The following is a 19,423-nucleotide window of genomic DNA, read 5'->3' as shown; positions in this document are numbered from 1 at the left end:
AACTGTAGTGAAATAAAATACAGGAGCCGTAAGCCTTAAAAAATATTCATGCAAACAAAACATGTTAGTGAAAGTAGTAAATAAAAGAATGAGTTCTTCAAGCATGTAAAGGTAAGTATGTAGAAGGTTTTGTGCTTGGAAACTCAAATTGTGTAGCAATAACTGGATATTCTTTTTACATTCCTTTTTTCTGTTACTTTGTCTTTTTAGTGGTTTTTTACACTTACAAAAAAAAAATCATCTGGCCTTTGTAATGTGGGTGTTTCCCAAGGTTGCCCCAAAGAGAGAAAGATGCCTAGTGTGAACATCCCAAGACATTCCTGTGTCCCTTTGTGGGCACCTCCTCTTCTCTCAAAGACTTGATTGAGTAAGAGTCCTGACTGAGGCCATCGTAGACTGGTCTCATTGGCACTCCCGGGTCCCACGGGTGCTGAGGGCACTTTCTGGAGGAGGTGTGTGTGCATGCTACTGACACCTGTGCTTGGGGAGGAAAGGATGAGTCGCCAAACCGAACTGCCCGCGGGCGCCTGCGGATTCGAGGCTGATTGACAGCTTTTTTTGAGCTTCCCATCCTCCGGGAGTTCTTAGGTCACCATGTGTCCCACCCCCTTCGCAGCAGGAAAGCTGGTTTACAAAGCGCCCGGATATCAGGTACGCCGAGGTGTTCTGTGGACTTGGTAGAGCGGGGCTAGGTCTAAAAGGACAAGTCGCATTCCCGACGTGGCCGGGACGGCGGGTGCAGCGGCTCGCGCTCATTAGGGACCTGCCGAACCGCTGCCTCTCGGTTAATGCCTCTTGCTCGAGGTGGTCACGTGCGGGCGACTGTGGCGCGCTTCGCCCGGGACAGACGGATCAGGGACTTCGCCGGGCCAGCGGGAACCGCCGGGACCCTCTCTGTCCAGAAGCCGAGGTGAGGTCTTTCTCTTCCAAAATCCAAGCAGGGCCACGACGCGCCTCCGGAGCCCGAAGGCGCGTCTTCCAACCGTGCTCGGTCCTCGGCGCCGTCGGGGATCGGAGGCCCACGCCGCGCGGCACCACGCCACGGCCTCGCGGGTGTCTTCCGAGTGGTGCCGACTGGGGACGCGAGAAGAACGGCGGGCGTTGGACCCGGGCCCGCGGACGCCTCGTCTCCCGTGCAGCTCCAGCTCCGCGAGTCCGTGGGCGCGGGGAGGCCCGGGCGTGAGTGCCACGCGCGCGAGGCGAGGGGCGCGGGTTGCCGGGAGGACCGCGGATCTGGGAGGGGGGGTTAATGGGGGGGGGAGAGTATGTGTGGGGGGGCGCGGGCGCATGCGCTTTGCGTCCGTGCCATATTGGAATGAGTCGGAGCGCGGAGCGCCGCCGCCGCTGCCGCCGCCTCCGCCGGAGCGCGGGTGCAGGGGGGCGGGGAGAGCTGCCGGCCGCCCCGCTCTGCCGGGCCCAGCAGGAAGGAGGGCGCGAGCAGGCGGGCGCGGGCGGCGCGAGCGGAAAAGGCGCCCCGCGCGGGCGAGCGCAAAGAAGGAAAGAAAGAAAACGGGCGAGCGAGCGAGCGCGCGCGAAAAACTCCCGTCAGGTAAAAAAGCGGGGCGGCCGTCCGGGCCTTCCCGCGCGGCGGCCTGAGGGGCGGTGCGTCGCCCTCCTGAAGAGGCCGAGCAACTTTGCCAGCGGGGACCGCCGGGAGCCGGTGGGCGCGCGGGCTGAGGCGCCCAACGGGTGGCGGCGGCGGCGTGTTGGGCGGGGGTACGGCGCGGAGGTGGTGGTGGGGGGAGTAGAGCGGTGCCCGCGCGCGGCCTGGCGCGGTCCCGACGCTCGGCGCGCCGGCCGGCGGGGCTGCGGGGACGCGCCCGGGCACCTCGCGGCCACGGCGGAGGCCGGCGGCGCCGGGAGAGAGAACGGGCCAGCGGCGCGCGTCAGCCAGCTGGGCGCGTGGGGCGAAAGTGGCCGGGTGGTGGCAGCGGGCACCCAAGTTGCGGGCTCCAGGCGCTCCCTCCGCCCCATTACCCCATCGGGCACCCTCTCGCCGAGCCCCCGCGGACCCGTCCGCCCCCCCTCCCCCGGGCTCGCTCTGGGCGGGGCGCGAACCCGCAGCCCGCGCGGCCGCTTAACTTCGCAGGGCCCAGGCAGCAACCGCGCGGTGGCCCACACAGTCTAGCCTCCGCCGCAACCGGTGGCTCCGGCCTCCCCGGCTCTTCGGCTCCCGAGCTCAGCGCCACCGCCCGACCCCCCGCGCGGACTTGGTCAGCGTCCTGAGGCCACTCGGCAGGTCCGTGACCGTTTCGATTTCTGTTCCCAAGTCTTGTTTTGTTCGCTCTAAAGGCGACTGGAGGGACGAGCCGAAGTCCTGGGAAGCAAGGCCTGCTCTTTGCGGAGCAGAAAAAGCCTTCTGAGGCCAGAAATCCATTCCCGCGGAAAGGATATGCGTCGGGTTAAGTTTTTCCCAAGATGCGTGGGGTCTACAACTAAGCTGTCAACCCCAGGTCACCTCTAGAGCTTGCTGTGCGCCTGGGGTGGGATGGGACGCTCCTGTCTCGAGTAGGCTGTTTTGCTTGATGGGGAGCTCTTCCCCCGCCGCCGGCCACTCAAAGGCGGCAATGGCCCCAGTGGTGTCTTGTGATTCCTGTGTTCATCAAAAAGATTTGAAAGAAGTAAAATAGATTTTGTCAATATGTGCGTATGTCCTCTTCTGAACCACGACTTTTCAGATGTCTTACTTTATTCCATCTGAAGCAAAATGCTTGAGCGTTGTAACGCTTGTCAGCTGTCTGGATGGGGCGGAAGATGATGAATGTGTTTTCCTAAGTACACAGTTGGGGCCTGTTAACTCGGCAAATGTTGAACTCTTGTAGGCCACAGGTAGATTTCAGAGTTCAGATTTGTTTGCAGTGTCAGGAACATACGGGCTATTTGGAACTAGAGGAGCCTGAGAGAAGCAAACAGCTGTGTTATTATGTTGCCACTGACACGCTCCCTTATCGTGGGGCAGGTGTCTTATCCAGTGCAGTTTTGATCTTTCTTATTTGCGAAAGTGGGATAAGTAGATCGTCGTTCTTTCCGGTCCTAAAACTTGGAGACTTGTTAAAATGAGATTAAAAAAAAAAAAAATAAGTGTTTTGAAAGGTTCTCCATAAAAGCACTCGCAATATGTGTCTTTATAAAAATAGATTGGAAAAACCATCTTGTTAGCTATATCCAGGATAATTCTGTGAACTTTATTTGAACACAGACATTTAGAGAAAGCATTTCAATCTCCATAAGAAGTTATGCATTTCTAAGTTTGACAGTGAATGTAAGAGGACAGTTCAGCCTTCTTTTACGTATGTATATGCCCTGATGGCCACCTACACATTAAGATACAGAACATTTTTAGCCCTCACCCCATTCCTCGGATTCAGTACACACCTGCCCCTTCCCCAAGGCAGCCACCATTCTGACATCTAACACAACCAGTGAATTTTGCCCGACAGAAGGACCTTTTAGATTGTAAAAGGGGCAGTAGTAATAACTGAGGATAGCAGGCATGTGAACTCAGAGTTGTCACTTAGTCATGATGCTGTGCTTTTGTTATAGTGTAGCGTTTTCCTGGTATCTACCATAGTCTTAAGAGTCTGACCTCTGAGCTTTGTGGTCAGCAGGACGTTTTTAGCTGAGCAATATTTGGTGTGTTAGGGTCATGGTTTCTGGGAGTCTTTATGTTCACAGTCGAGGTTATATTACTATATCACTGTTCATTTGGGGATACACGTATTTGTAGAGAATAGGTTTGAAGGAAGAATAGCGAAATTTTTGAACAAGTTAAAGGTGTCAGTAGATGAGGTAATTCCTTAAAGCATAGAATTTGCAAAGGACATTGAATGAAAATTGATTTTTAAAAAGTCCAGCGAATTAATAATATAGGTATAATTTTTAATGAACTTTTAAATGACAACAATTAACTTGATTTATGTATGTAGGATGTATGTCTGGTCTATCAAATCATTAAAAGTCTGACAGAAAAGCAAATACAAAATGTACATAAAAATCATATCAGGTGCATTTTTAAGTCCTTTTGATTAAAGCCACTTTGTGTATTAGAACCCTAGCCAAAAAGTTAAGTTTTAAATATCCACTGGAAGTAAATGCTGCAATAATTGCCTTTATCTTCCAAATATCTTTTAATGTATCCATGTGTTCTTTGTTCCTATTCATTGTTAAGGGGACAAGTTGGGTTCTAAGTGGATGCTTATCCTGCTATTTTGTTTCCCATGTTAGAGATACATGTGGAATATTCCACAAAATTCAAAGGTTTTTCTTTTTCTTTTCTTTGTGAAGTGGTTTCTCTTGAATAATTCTTTCTCTAACCAGCCAGTTGATGGACTGACAACTATTTTCAATTTGGTCCTTCCACTCAAGTTTATATTTCATGGACTAGTAGAGAACACAGTGATTTAGCCACCATTGATAAATTGGAGGCTTGTTTCTTTCTTTCTTTTGAATTCTTGGCTTTTCCTTGTAAAACTGCTGAAGTTTTGAGATGCAATTGAAGGCATATATAAAAAAACAAAATACAAAAGGGGATTTAATTTTTTTTTTTTTTTTGAGAAACCATGGTTTTCCCCTTTAAAAATGCTTTGCCATAGCCAGGCGTGGTGGCATACACCTTTAATCTCAGCACTCAGAAGGCAGAGTCAGGCGGATTGTTGTGAGTTCGAGGCCAGCCTGGTCTACAAAGAGAGTCCAGGACAGCCAAGGCAAACATAGAGAGACCCTGTCCAAAAACAACAACAACAACAACAACAACAACAACAAAAATGTTTTGCCATATATGTGCTCAGAAGTACACACACAGAGATTTTAAATAAATAAATGTAAAAATAAAGCTTTGCCAGCCAGGTGTGGTGACATAGGCCTACAATATCAGCATTTGCAAAGCAAAGGGATCAGGAATTTAAAGTCATCCTATGCTACTCCATTAGGCTACCATGGGCTACATGGTTCCCTGTATTAAAAAACCAAACCCAAACCTTACCACAACAAACCATAAACCAAACCAAACCAAGCCATTACCAAAGAGCTTGCTTGCACAGATGTAGGGTTACCTTTGCTTTCGTAGTGATAAATAGACTGGGCTTAGCTTTAGAATGTGGTATAGTAGCAGATGTTACATGGCTTTAATGTCTATAGAAAAGATGAACAAGAGCTGGATGGTGGCTCACGCCTTTAAACCCAGCACTCGGGAAGCAGAGGTAGGTGGATCTCTGAGTTCGAGGCCAGCCTGGTCTACAGAGCGAGTTAGCCAAGGCTACAGAGAAACCCTGTCTCAAACAACAATAACAAAAAACAAAACAAGAAAAGATGAGCAAACCAAGCTTCATTCACCTTTTATTATGGCCTTAAGTTATGGTTGCATTAAATGACAAATACAAAATATTATTTATACAGTATTTCTGAATGCTGAATATTGTTATATTAAGATTTTCCGTTTTAAAAACTTAGACTTTGTTTTATGGTATTTTTAGCTGATAACGAATGTTTTATAAAAATTTTAGTGAAATTTAAAAAATGTAGCTGGTAAATGGCGTAGATTTGTTATGGCAGAGTGTTTTCCTTCCAGTGAATACCCTTTTTATCTAACTTGGGCGTGTTTGTATTTCAAAACAGTTTTTCTACATAGGTAGTTGTTAAATTGGTTGCAAGTGTCTGGGGATTTTGGTTACCCAGGAGGTTTTGAGCCATTAGCCTTTAGGGAGTGGGATTTTGTTAGGCTGCTACCATTCAAGTGATACCAGCCCCACTGGAAAATGATTGAAAAAGAGAAAAGATGTGGTTAGGTTGTTGAAAATTCATGTTTAAAGTTTTCAAAAGCGAGAGTAAGGATAAGAATAAAAACCAGTTATTAAAGAAAAAAAATATAGACTTTTGTGCAAATTTTTTTCCATGTGGTGGTGGCACACCCCTTTAATCCAGCACTTGGGAGGCACGGGCAGGCGGATCTTTGTGAGTCCGAGGCCAGTCTGGTCTACAGAGTGAATTCCATAACGGCCAGGACTACACAGAGAAACCTTGTCTCAAAAAACCAAACACCAAAACCCATTTCTTTTTATAAAGGTTTCGTTTCTTTTGTGTGACTGTGGGCATGCACATATGTGGCTGTCAGTTAACTATTTTTTAACTTTGTTCATTTGTTCCATTTTGGGTTTTTGTTTGTTTTTAGACTTATTTATTTGAGTTTGCATGAATGAATGTTTTGCTTCCATATGGATATGTGCATAACTTGAATGCTTGGTGCTGGTGGAGGTCAGAAGAGAGGTTAGATTTCCTTGGACTAAAGTTACAGATGGTTGTCATCCACGATGTGGGTTCTTGGAACTGACCCCTGTCCACTGTCAAGAATAGCAAGTGCTCTTAACTGCTGAGCCATGTCTCTGTCCTTTCTGCCTTGTTTCTGAGGCAGACTCTCTTGTTATTTCTGTGGTTGCACTGCATATTGGTTCTCTTGTTTCTGCCTCCCATTTCACCACAGGAGCTCCAGGATTACAGCTAGCATCCGTCTCCAGCTAAAAAAGTTTTAAAAAATTATTTTATTGTGTGTATTGGTGTTTTGGCTGCATGTATGTCCATGCATGGCATGTGTGCCTGGTGCCCTTGGGGTCCAGAAAGGATGTTAACATGAGTTACAGACAGTTGTGAGCTGCCGTGTGGGTGCTGAGATTTGAATCTGGGTCCTCTGGAAGAACAGCCTGTGCTCTAAACTTCTGAGCCATCTCTTCATCTCAAGAACCTGGCTTTTTAACCAACTGAGCCATCTTGCCAGCCCACTGTAGAAGTTTTTAACAAGGGTCTTAAAAAAAGACAGTCTCTAAATATCACCTTATCCTAAGACCTGATGTGTCCCATAAAGCAGTTACTCTATAACTACCTGTCTACCCCAAATCAGTTTAGTAATGAACGTCTTCCTATACTAAGCAAAACATAAAAGGGAATGAACGAATGCAGCACTGTACACCATATTAGAAATGCTACTACTCCCTGCACAGTGTGCAGCTTTTCTGATAATGGGAAGTACCTCAAGATTTGTCTATAATTACTCTTCTAGCCTGTTTTTGTTCAAAAGGATGCTTATAGAAAATTAGGCCTGGGGCCATTGCTCTGTAATCCCAGCACTGGTTGCCCATGTAAGAGGATTGTGAATTCAAGACTGACTCAAAGCAACCCTGTCCTAGCACACAGCCAACCTATGGGGAAAGGAGTGAGACCCTATCCAAGGACATATATATTTAAGGCCTTATGTCACTTAAAATTTACTTATTTTAACATAAAGTATCTGTATATGAAAGGAATATTATTCCTATGCTAGCAGGCTTCACAACGAATGTTGGAGGTTGTGCTAAAATTCTTGCTTCTCAATTGGCACGAGGCTTTGACCAGACTCCTGCACGAGGGGCTCCTTTCCCTTTTCATTTCCACAATTTCCCTGTCTGTCTTTCCTGCTTTAATGAGATGTAATAGTTGTATTTACACCATAAAATGCAATGGAGCATGTTATTGTAAAAATTACCAAGTTTTATGTGAAAATTATATTTTTAAGAGATACAAAATAAAAAAATGTAAATGGAAAGTCAAGATGTTATAGAAAGGATAAAAATATTTAGTTATTATAAATCAGCCAAAATAAATCCAGGTTCAGAGGCTGAATGTGGTGGTGCACACATTTAATCCCAGCATTTGGGAGGCTGAGGTAGATAGATGGATCTCTGTGAGTTGAAGGCCAGCCTGGTCTACAGAGTGAGTTAACAGAGCAGCCAGAGCTACACAATAGACTTTGTAAAAACCAACCAACCAACCAACCAGACCACAAAACAAAATAGATACAAGTTCAGTGTATCAAATTAAGTAAGGATAAAATTCATAAAAAAAAAAACCAAAAAAATCTCAAACTTTATTAAGTTTTCTTTGTCTTTAGGTGATCTTTCATGGCTTTTTTTCTTTGGTTTTTCAAGGCCAATTTCTTTGGGTAGCCCTGGACCTGCTGTCAGGACTTTTGTTTGTTTTTTTGAAACAAAGTTTCTCTGTGTACCACTGGCTGTCCTGGACTCGCTTTGTAGACCAGGCTGGCCTCGAACTCAGAGATCCACCTACCTCTGGGACTAAAGGTATGTGCCACCATGTCTGGCTTGTCAGGACTTTTAAAAACAAAAAATGTTAGTCTATTTTCTGTTGGATGTGTGTGTGTGTGTGTGTGTGTGTGTGTGTGCGCGCGCGCGCAGTATGTACATGATTACAGTGCCCAAGGAAGGCAGAGTGTTGGGTGTCCTGGAGCTGGAGTTACAAGTGGTTGTGAGCCACCACACTTAAGTGCTGTAACCTGTACTCACTCCTAACCAGTGAACTCTCTTCTCATCCCTAGTCCACGTTCTATTAAATGATGTGAAATACTTCTTGAACTTTGTAGATTGTTAGATAACTTTAATGAAGTAAACATTGTCCAGGGAGTAGCATTTCTGACATGGTGTACAGTACTGCATGCATTAGTTCCTTTTATTTATTTATTTATTTTTTTGCATTAGCTGCTTTTTAATGTTTTGCTTAGTATAGGAAGAAGTTAATTGCTAAGCTGATTTGGGATAGATAGAGTAGTTAAAGAGTATTTGCTTTGTGGGGAGAATTAGGTTTTGGTATGAGGTAGTATTTAGAGAGCATCTTTTAAAAGATTTATTTTTATTATATTTGGTTATGTGTGTGTACATGTGAGTATGTCACATGCACGAGTGCAGGTGCCCTCAGACTCTAGAGGCTTTGGATACTCCTGGAGCTGGAATCACAGGCAGCTGGGAGCTGCCCCGTGTAGGTGCTGGGAACTGAACACAGGTCCTCTGGAAGAGCTATCTTACCCACTGAGCCATCGCTGCAGTTCTTGGAGAGGGTCTTAGATGAGAGATGGAACATGGTTCGTTAGTAGTTGTATTAGTGTTTTCTGAAGGAACAGAACTTATATGTGCATTTATATCATATATACAAAGGTATATATTGAAGAGATTTATTAGAGTTACTTATAGACGATGGCTATAGTCTGGGTAGTCTCCCCCAGCTGATAGGCCAAGAATCTGGTAGGTTTTCAGTCCATGGCACTGGATGTCTCATCAGTTACTGTCTGGTGCTCTAGTCCCAGAGGATTGCTATAGCGTTGATTTTTAGTCTGTATTGGAATCCCAAAGATGTGAGCTGTAATATCATCAAAAGAATGCCTCAGCAGGAGGATAGATGGAGTGAGCAGGCAGCAATCAAAAGCGTTCTCTCTCTCTCTCTCTCTCTCTCTCTCTCTCTCTCTTTCTTTCTTTCTTTTTTTTTTTTTTTTTGTTGTTTTGTTTTTCAAGACAGGGTTTTTGTATGTAACAGAGCCCTGGCTGTCCTGGACTCACTGTGTAGACCAGGCTGGCCTCAAACTCACAGAGATCCATCTGCCTCTGCCTCTTCAGTGCTGGGACTACAAGCATGTACCACCATACCTGGCTGAAATGCTTTCTTATTGTATGCCCTTTTATGTGGTCTGCCACCAGAAGGTATGTCCCAGATTTAGGGTGAGTCTTCCCGGCTCAAAAGATTCAACTAAGAAAACCCCTCAGCCAGGCATGGTGGTGCAAGCCTGTAGTCCCAGTGCTCAGGGAGGCAGAGGTGTACTTGCCTCTGTAGGCCAGTCTGGCCTACAAAGCACGTCTAGGACAGCCAAGGCTACACAGAGAAACTCTGTCTTGAAAACAAAAACAAAAACAAGAAAGAAAAGAAAGAAAGAAGAGGAAAGGAAATCCCTCATAGATATACCCAGTTGCTTGAGTTTTAGTTGATTCCAGATGTAGTCAAGTTGACAGCCAAATTAGCCATCATAGTAGTCAAATGTCATTCCACACTTGGAATGACAAGATAAGATAAAGTAAATTTAGCAATTATTTAAATAGCTCAAACTTTTTCTTGCTGTACAATTTACTTTTTATTTTATTTTTTGATGTTCAGTTTAAAGCTACTAAAACAACAAATATTTTGTATGAGGTCAAAATTAATATTTTTATACTCTGAAAAATTAAAACTTTTTTTAGATTTATTTTTTTGTGTGTGTGTATGAATGTTTTGCCAGCATGGATGTATAGGCACCATATGCCTTTCTGGTGCTGAAGAAAGTCAGAAGAGAATTTTAAAACTCCTGGACCTGGAATTTGGGATGGTTGTAAGCCACATGTGGGTCCTAGGAATAGAGAGTGCTGGTCTCCTGTAGGAGTAACAAGTGCTTTTAACTCACCAGCCGTCTCTCCAGCCTCCTCTCCCAATCCCGGGAGTTTTTGAAGCACGCGCGCACGCGCACGCGCACACGCACACACACACACACACACACACACACACACACCCCTCTTTTGTTAAAAATAATGTATAGTATTTTGTAGCCATAATCTCAAGAGGCCATTTTGGTTGGTTTTTACTTGTGTCTTTGTAAAATAACTCTGGAATGATTAGATGATAACCACACAGGTGCACTTACCATATCTCTGTCTAGCGCATAAACATAATTATGAGATTATTTAAAAATTATCATTCTATATGTATGTTGTGCCCGAGTGTACCTATATGTACCTTGTATATGCAAGAGCCTTCAGAGGTCAGAAGAGGGCATTGGCTTCCCTAGACCTGTAGTTACTGGCAGATCTGAGCTGCCGTGTGCTTGCTGGGAGCCAATCTCAGCTCCTTTGGAAGAGCAGCAAGTGCTTGAAATTGCTGAGCCATCTCTCCGGTCCCAACTGCATTTTTATTATTTAAAAAAAATTAGAGGTCTTGAAAACAAAAACAACTGGAATTTTATAATTTTAATAATTCTAAATGTATAGTTCAATGCTACCTTAAATGTTCATAATATTATGCATCTCTTGCCTTCATCTATCTTCTTCATCTCTTAAAAATTAACTAAAGTGAATAGCTAATAGTGACTCCACTTCTCTCTCCTCTCTGCTGTGGCACCACCTTTGTACTTTCTGCAGTCCTAGGTATCTTTAATAAGCAAAATCATACAGTATTTGTCCTTTTGTAACTACTGTATTTCACTTGACATCGTGTTCTCAAGGTTTATCCATGATATAATGTATCAGGATTTCCTTTTGAGGAGGTGAAACTTTAAGGACAGGAATGTAAGTAGTGGTCTCAGAATCTTGTGCACTGGACTTGTTTACCTCCCTTGGGGAAGCTGGAGGTGCTGAGTAGAGCTATGAGAGCCAACTGCTTTTTTGGTAGAAGCAGTTGAGACATAGTTATGACATCAAGGTAGAAAATGGAATTTGCTTTAAAAAAAAAAAAGCAAAGGTCTATAAGCTGGAGGTCCTCATTGAGTTGGTATTGAGTTGGTGCAGATGGTTCATAGGGTGTCATATTACAGTCACTGATGTTCCCAAAGTTGCCCTAAAAGCATACTGTCCAGAACTGTGAACCATATTGTATTAAAAAAGCACTCGGGAGGCAGAGGTAGGCGGATCGCTGTGAGTTCGAGGCCAGCCTGGTCTACAAAGGGAGTCCAGGGCAGCCAAGGCTACACAGAGAAACCCTGTCTTGAAAAAAAAATTGCACATAAAACTTTGGTGCCCCATATTTGACGACCTCCTCTTGGTGGGGAGGCCTGATGGCACTCAGAGAAAGAATAAGCAGGCTACCAAGATGAGACTTGATAGCCTGTGACCATATGGTAGGGGAGGAGGTCCCCTCGGTCATTGGATTCATGAATGCGGTATGATGTTTTCAGATTTTTCAAGTGCCTTATAAAATGTACTTATATGTTTGCATATATCACAAGAAAACTGGCCCTGATTTGATGGTGCACACCTTTAATCCTAGAACTCAGACAGAGAGGCAGGAAGATATCTTTTAGGTAAAGACCAACCTGATATACATAGTGATTTTCAGAACATATGGCTACATAGACACTTTTTTAAAAATTGAAAAAAATTTTAATATTTTAATCAAAAGTAGAGGAAATATGATTTTTTAGACTTTTGTGCTCCAGAATAATGATGATGTATTGTTGTTGTTGTTATTATTATTGTTATTATTATTATTGTTATTATTTTGGCTTTTTGAGACAGGGTTTCTCTGGGTAGCCTTGGCTGTCCTGGACTCACTTTGTAGACCAGGCTGGCCTTTAACTGATAGAGATCCACCTGCCTCTGCCTACCTGAGTCCTGAGTGCTGGGATTAAAGGCATGCGCCACCACGCCTGGCTTTCTGCTCCAGAATTTTGTTAAAGTAATTTTTTCTTGGTGATAGCTATTCTGAGACGAGATAGGATCTCAAAAGAACTGCAGAAGGGGGAAACTGGCTATTTAAGTTTTGTTTTGTGTGTGTGTGTGTGTGTGTGTGTGTGTGTGTGTGTGTGTGTGTGTGTGTGTGTAGGGTGAAGGCAAACACATTTGGAAGTCAGGGGACATCTTTGTGGAATCATTTCTCTCCATTCACTTTTATATGGATACTAAGCGTCCAGCTGAAGTGGCCAGGCTTTTCTGGCAAGTGCTTTACCTGCTGTATCATTTCTGTCCGTCACCTTGATGTAATGTAGACTCTTCCTGTCGACAGTACATGCTGCGTCCAGTTCATACCGTGCTGGAGACGGAACCCAGGGCTCCATCTATGTTAGACAAGCAGTCTACCGGCCCAGCTACATCTCCAGCTGGATTTCATCCTTTATGGCTGTATGGTACTCCATTGTTGTATTTACCACATTTTCTTCATAGATCTGTTGATGAACTGTAGTTTGATTCCATAACTTAGCTATTGTGAATAGTGCTGTGATTTCTGTACCATACTGACTTTGATTCTTTTAGGAGTGGTGGAATAGTATTGTTAGCTTAGATGGCCTTTTGGTTTTAGATTTTTGAAAAACATCCAAACTAATTTCATACTGCTGTGCTAGTTTACATTCTCATCACATTAACTTGCCAGAGAGAACTGTACAAACAATCTGTTCACCCCAGTAGGGCACAAGTGACAGACCAAAGAAATGATTCTACCTACATCTAGGCTGGTGGACCAATCTAAACCAAGCCTTGGTAAGGGGTATGTGTATATGCATGAGCAACTTTGAGGGTGTCTATGCCAGAGAAAAAAAGTGTTTCTTCTCCAGTGACTGCCCTATAACTGCCTCTGTAACCTCATGGAGGGGCCCTGTCTCAAGTACCTGCCTTGTGATACTCCATCCTCCTCAAGAGGAGTACTGATGGGCCCAACCTTGTAAAGTCTTATAGAGGTGATAATAGTTCAAGACTGCAAGGTCATATCATGCCTGGAGGAGGGTATAAGTGGGTGCTGGGCTAATGAGGGTGCCTTGCTAACATTCGCTTTTGTTTTTGTTTCCTTGGTGATAGATATTTTGAGATGAAATAGGATCTCAATGGAGCTCTTCTTCTCTTTTTATTCTTTTTTCCTTCCTTGTCCTATTCTTCCCTCTTTCCCTTCTTTCCTTGAGACTCTCCTAGAGTGGTTATGTAACAAGATTGGGCTTGAACTTGACATCCTGGTGCCTTTACCTCCTAACTGCTATAATTACAAGTATGTACCACCACATCCAGCTTCAATATAGTTTTGATTTATGTTTTTTTTTATGGCTAAGAAGCTTTAACATTTTCTCTATTAGTTATTTGCAGTTCTTATTTTGAAAAGTGTTTAGTTCATTTGCCCATTTACTGATTGGATTATCTGTTCTTTTTAATTTTTAAAATTCTTTATATATTCTAGATATTCAATTCCACATTGAAAGCGTAGAGAAGTGGCTAAGTCGTTAAGAGCACCAACTGCTCTTCCAAAGGATCACAGTTGGGTTCCCAGTAACCGCCTGTGATTCCAGTCCCAGGGAGACTCAGTGCCTCTGGCCTTCGTGGACACCTGCACCTGTACACAGACACATAATTAAAAACAATTCTTTAATTATCTGTGGAGTGAATAAGTCGAAAAGATTTTCTCATATTCTATAGGTTACTATGCTTAGGGCTAATGGTCTCATATTCAGCAAGTCCTTGCCTAGGTTTGCATTTTGAAGAACTTCCCAGCCTTTTCCTCTAGCAGCTTTAGAATTGTAGGTATTACGCTAAGATTTTTGATCCATTTTGAGCTGAATTTTGTTTGGGGTGAGAGGGATCTAGTTTAGATTTCCTGCGAGTGGAAATGCACTTTACTCAGCACCATTTGTAAGAGGTTTTTTTTCTCCAGCATTATTTTGGCACCTCTCATAAATCAGGTGGCCATAGTGTATTTTTTTGTGTCAGTACCATGTTATTTTTGTTAGAATGGCTCTGTAGGATATTTTGAAGTGTCATGTTTTTAGCATTGCTGTTTTTGTTCAAGATTGCTTTGGCCTTTCTGAAATTTTTGTGTTTGCATATACATTTTAAGATTTTCTTTCAAGTTCTGTAAAGAATGTGTTGGACTTTGGATGTTGGTTACATTGAATTTGTAGTTTGCTTTTGGTTATATGACCGTTTTAGCAATTCTTCTGGTCCATGAACATTAGAGCTTCTTTCATCTTTTAAAATTATTTTTTTATTTTTTTTATTTTTCAGGACAGGGATTCCCGTGCAATAGCTCTGGCTGTCTTGGAACTCTCTTTGTAGACCAGGCTGGCCTTGAACTCACAGAGATCTGCCTGCCTCTTTCTCCTGAATGCTGGGATTACATACATGCACCAGCATGCCCAGCTTCTTTTATCTTTTCTTTTTGGTTTCGAACAGGTTTTCTCCATGTTAGCTAGTCAGCTATTTTTTCTTCTTCTTTAAAAAAAAAAAAAAAAAAAAGCTCAAAGCTCTTGGATGTGGTGGCAGATGCCTGTAATCCCAGAAGATGCAAGTGGATCGCGGTGAGTTTGAGGCCAGCCTAGTCTACAAAGCGAGTCCAGGACATCCAGGGCTACTCAGAGAGACCCTGTCTCAACCCCCCACCACAAAGGCTCTCATTGTAGATGTTTCACATCTTTGGTTAGATTTGTTTCTAGTTGTTTTTTTTTTTTTAAAGCTAACATGAATAGGATTGTTTAATTTTTTTCCTCAGCAATTTTTATTAGTGTATAGAAAACCCACTGATTGTCGTATCCTGCTACTTTGCTAACCATGGTTATGAGATCTTAGAGTCTTATAGGAGACTTTAGGCCCCTTCTGAGTATAGACTCATGTCATCTGCAAAAGGGATAGATAATTCTTGTTTTCTTTGTTATCTTTTACTTGGTTTTTGGACACGATTTCAAGCACTGTACTGAGTAAGAGTAGTGAGAGTTGGCCCCTTCCTTGTTTTAGGAAATACTTTGTTTTGACTCCTTCAGGTTGACTGTGGATAGTTGACTATAGTCTTCATTATGTTGAGGTATGGCTCTTCAGTTCTTATTTTCTTTGGAGTTACCATAAGGGATGTTGAACTTTGTGGAAGAACTTTCTGCATTTGTTGTGATAGCCATGTTATTTTTGTCCTTGTTCTGTTACACTGATCTGTATATGTTGAATAAGGCTGATACACATATGCATATGTACATATACATATACAAACAATTACCAGAGTAAACTGATAACATACAGAATAGGATAAATACATATATATACACACACATGCATGTATACATATGGGGGATTTATTAAATGGTTATAGATGTGGTCTAGCTTGTCCAGCAATGGCTGTTTTCTCACTGGCGTGCCATGTTCAGTCCCTGAGGCTAGAAGTCTCAGCTGGTCTTTAGTCTGTGTTGGAATCCAGAAGAAATAGGTTTTGTTATTTTTGTTATTTACGTTTACTATCATCAAAGAGTGCCTCAGCAGGAGGATAGATGGATTTGCTAGTGAGAGTGAGGGCAAACAGGCAAAAAACATTTTATGTGGGCTGCCTCCAGAAAGTGTGGCCTAGATTTAGGGTGGGTCTTCCCACCTCAGATGTTCCAATCAAGAAAAATCCCTCACAGGCATGCTCAGATGCTTGGGTTTTTGTTGATTCCAGATGTAATCAAGTTGACAGCCAAGATCAGCCATTGCTTTCCTGTTTGTTTCAGAGAATAGTTTGAGGAACAGTTGTTAGTTTATCCTTAATTACTGCTTCAATATTACTGCTCATTATAGATCGAATTAGGTTTTTTAATATCCTTCCTGTTCCATTTTGTTAGGTCATGCACCCAACTTTTACAATTCCCATTCGAAGTGATTTTCTGGATTTCAGTGGTATTTGTTTTTTGTTTTGGGTTTTTTTTGTTTGTTTTTTTGTTGTTTTGTTTTTTTGAGACAGAGTTTCTCTGTTTTAACCTTGGCTGTCCTGGACTCACTTTGTAGACCAGGCTGGCCTCGAACTCACCGAGATACACTGGCCTTTGCCTCCCCAACTATTGGAATTATAGGCATGTGCTACTACACCTGGAAAGTAATATTTAATGGATATATCACATGTATGCACTTTGCACCTCTGAAGAGAAACACAGATTGACTTGTTGAAATGATATGTAGCTTGTCACATTTTCAGTGTTATGTAAAAACAAAACAAAGCAAACACAAATCAAATCATCTGGTCTGGGGCTATAGTGCAGTTGGTAAAAGTACTTACTTAGCACGCTGAATGTTTAATCTCCAGCACTTGGAAGGTGGAAGCAGCAGGATGAAAACTCAGTGTCATTCTTTGCTACCTAGAGAGTTTGAGGTCAGGCTAAGGTAGGTAAAACTCTGTCTTAACAACAGAACAAGCCGGCTGGGCGGTGGCGCACGCCTTTAATCCTAGCACTCAGGAGGCAGAGGCAGGTGGATCCCTGTGAGTTCAAGGCCAGCTTGGTCTACAGTACCAGTCTAGAACAGCCAAGGCTACACAGAAAAACTCTGCCTTGAGAAACTAAAAAGAAAGAAAGAAAGAACAAAACAGAAACCCTACCATATTATTAGAGTTTTTTAAAAAACAAAACTGTGTTCTAAGCATTAATACCTGTGATGTCACAGCTGCAAGTTTTATGTATTAACCCTTTCCCCCTTCTATTTTAATAATCTTATGTAAATACTTCAAAGCCACTAGAAATAGCTTTTTTGCTTTTTCAGCGTGACGTAGCATATTTCTCACAGTTAAAGTGCTGGGCATTTTGAGATCCATGACTTTAGTAACTTAGTCATAGTCTCATAGCAAATGACTGAAATTCCCACAGTTAAAGCACCAGGCATTTTGATACTGGAGGCCTCTAGCTATAGCTTGTCCTGTGATAGTAGCATGGTACATTTAGAAGCAGTATCAGTCATATCCCTTCTCTACTCATACATAGGTGCTGCCCACGCCTTCCATGGTCAAATAACCTTTTTACATTTGGTATTTGCATTTTCATACACCAAGGGTCTCTATCAACACGTGTCTTGCAGCAGGGTCTGATACAGCTTTGTTCACAACTGAGACTAATCTTTGTTTTGTTTTAAAAATCAGCCAGGCAGTAGTGGTGCACACCTTTAATCCCAGCACTCGGGAGGCAGAGGCAGGCAGATCACTGGGAATTTGAGGCCAGCCTGGTCTACAAAGTGAGTCTAAGACAGCCAAGACTACACAGAGAAACCTTGTCTTGAAAAACAAAACAAACAAACAAACAAACAAAAATCAGGGGCTGGAGAGATGGTTCAGTGATTAAGAGTACTGACTGCTCTTTCAAAGGACCTGGGTTCAATTCCCATCACCCACATGGCAGCTCACAACTGTCTGTAACTCCTACATCTGACACTCTCACACAGACATACATGTAGGCAAAACACCAATGCACATACAATAAAACAAAACGAAACAAAACTATGGGATCTGAGTTTGAGCACCCAGGGCTGTGAAGGTACTGGATTCTTTTTTTTTTTTTTTTAATATTTTATTTAATTTAAATCTATGTGTATTGGTGTGAGGATGTCAGATGTTGGGGTTATAGACAGTTGTGAGCTGCCATGTGGGTGCTGGGATTGAACTTGGGTCATTGGAAGAGCAGGCAGTGCTCTTAATCACTGAGCCATCTCTCCAGCCCCAGTACTGGATTCTTAAAAAAAAAAGAAGAAGAAGAAGAAGAAAAGAAAAGAAAAGAAAATTAAGTGGAGGCTTCTCCAGAGCCTTGTATAATCTTTGTAAACAAGGTGGACCTTTTGCAAGGTTCCTAACTTTGTTCCAGGCTCTTAAAGCATCATCAAATTGAATCTGTTCTTCACCCAGCAACAGATATATTGATATTCATGCCCCTGGCTCTGTTTCACTGTTCAGTATTCTCGGCTTCTTTCCTCTACCATATTAAACATTGCAGTTGTAGATCGGCATCTAGTGTAGATGTCACCAATACCTTTCAGTCTTGGGGAATTCTATTTTGAGTAGCCCAGTTATTTAGAATTTGTTTCACGTTAAGGCAGGTGCATCTCATATGGAAGCAGGACCTCTTTAAAATGCTTCAGACCTATCATTTCTATAGGCTGCTGCCCCAACTTGTTCCATCCATTAGCAGGCATATGATGTGCTTTGCGACTACTGAGGAAGTTAGTGGGACAAGTTTGACCTTCATCAGGGTACCTCCTCCCACACTGGTGGTGCTGTTGGTTTGAGATTAACCCTTTCTCTCGAAATAGGTGTTTTCATCTGACTGCCCTCCCACCTTTTCACCTTCTCTCTGACCCAATTGCCCTCTGTTGCAGTTTCTTTCCATCTTTCCTCCTCCTGGAAACTTCCACTCTCTTGCTCAGTCACCAGGTGAGCCCTTTTGTTATCCCTTTCCTGGCTCTCTTCATCTCCTCAGAACGTCCACTGGCAGCGTTTCTAGTTGGACAGCCAACTTCGCAACCCTTTTAGAAGAGAGAGCAAAGTGAATCCTTTTATTTTCCCGTTTCAGCCACTCCCCCATCTCAGACCCCTCCATTTGCACCTGCAGTTTTCCCAGTTGCTCAGCCATTCTCCCAACCTTTTTTTGAAACAGAATATAGGAAGAGGAAAAAGAAAACAAAACAGAACAGAACAGAAAGTCATCTCTTGGAGGAAAGTGGTAGATATCCCAGTGGTAGCAGCATAATATTTTTTTTTTTGCTGGCATCTTGAAACAAAATATTATTCTTTAATCCTTTGCTGTTTCCTCTACAACATTTTAAGTCAGATGTCCTGTTCTGCCTAGCCCTATGTCTGGTGCCACTTTTTGCTGGTGTTTGCTCCTTTGGGTTCTTTCCTTTATCCTTCTCTAGCTCTTTCTCCACCCTTCCAGACCCCTTACACTAGATAGGAGAGAAAAAAGATGGAAAGGAAAGGGGGCGATGCTACTGTTAGATTACTTCCTGCTGATGGGGATTATTGAGGTCCTTGGGGCAAGCATGACCTTCATCAGGATACCTAATTTCTTCTTCCTCTTGTTTCTTCTTTGCGTATGACTACTTAACAAATCAAAACCAACCAACAACCCACCTATTGGGGTCCTAGCACTTATATACCCTCTGAAAGGTCCCCCGAATTCCAA

At 43.0% G+C, this 19,423-nt stretch overlaps 2 protein-coding genes across 5 annotated transcripts in view; both read left to right on the top strand.

Moving 5' to 3' along the window:
* Positions 1-594: 594 nt before the first annotated feature.
* LOC311605045 (uncharacterized protein) lies at positions 595-1,250 on the top strand (the record flags this gene model as incomplete). Its single annotated transcript, XM_084795334.1, has 2 exons — positions 595-651; positions 942-1,250. 2 exons carry the CDS (start codon positions 595-597, stop codon positions 1,248-1,250), a joined length of 366 nt encoding a protein of 121 aa, XP_084651460.1.
* SFMBT1 (Scm like with four mbt domains 1) overlaps positions 646-19,423 on the top strand; it is a 99,976-nt gene continuing 81,198 nt past the window's right edge. The window contains exon 1 of one of the 4 annotated variants that reach the window (XM_084796194.1): positions 646-910. The gene's annotated coding sequence lies outside the window, so the exon portion shown is untranslated. Of the gene's footprint in view, positions 911-1,345; positions 1,550-1,823; positions 2,240-2,289; positions 2,509-19,423 lie in introns of those variants that run through there. The other 3 variants (XM_084796192.1, XM_084796193.1, XM_084796195.1) reach the window with 3 other exon arrangements.

Source organism: Acomys minous (assembly GCF_964271855.1).
Source record: "Acomys minous genome assembly, chromosome: 9".
Taxonomy (NCBI): Eukaryota; Metazoa; Chordata; class Mammalia; order Rodentia; family Muridae; genus Acomys; species Acomys minous.
This window is presented reverse-complemented; position numbering and strand designations above follow the sequence as displayed.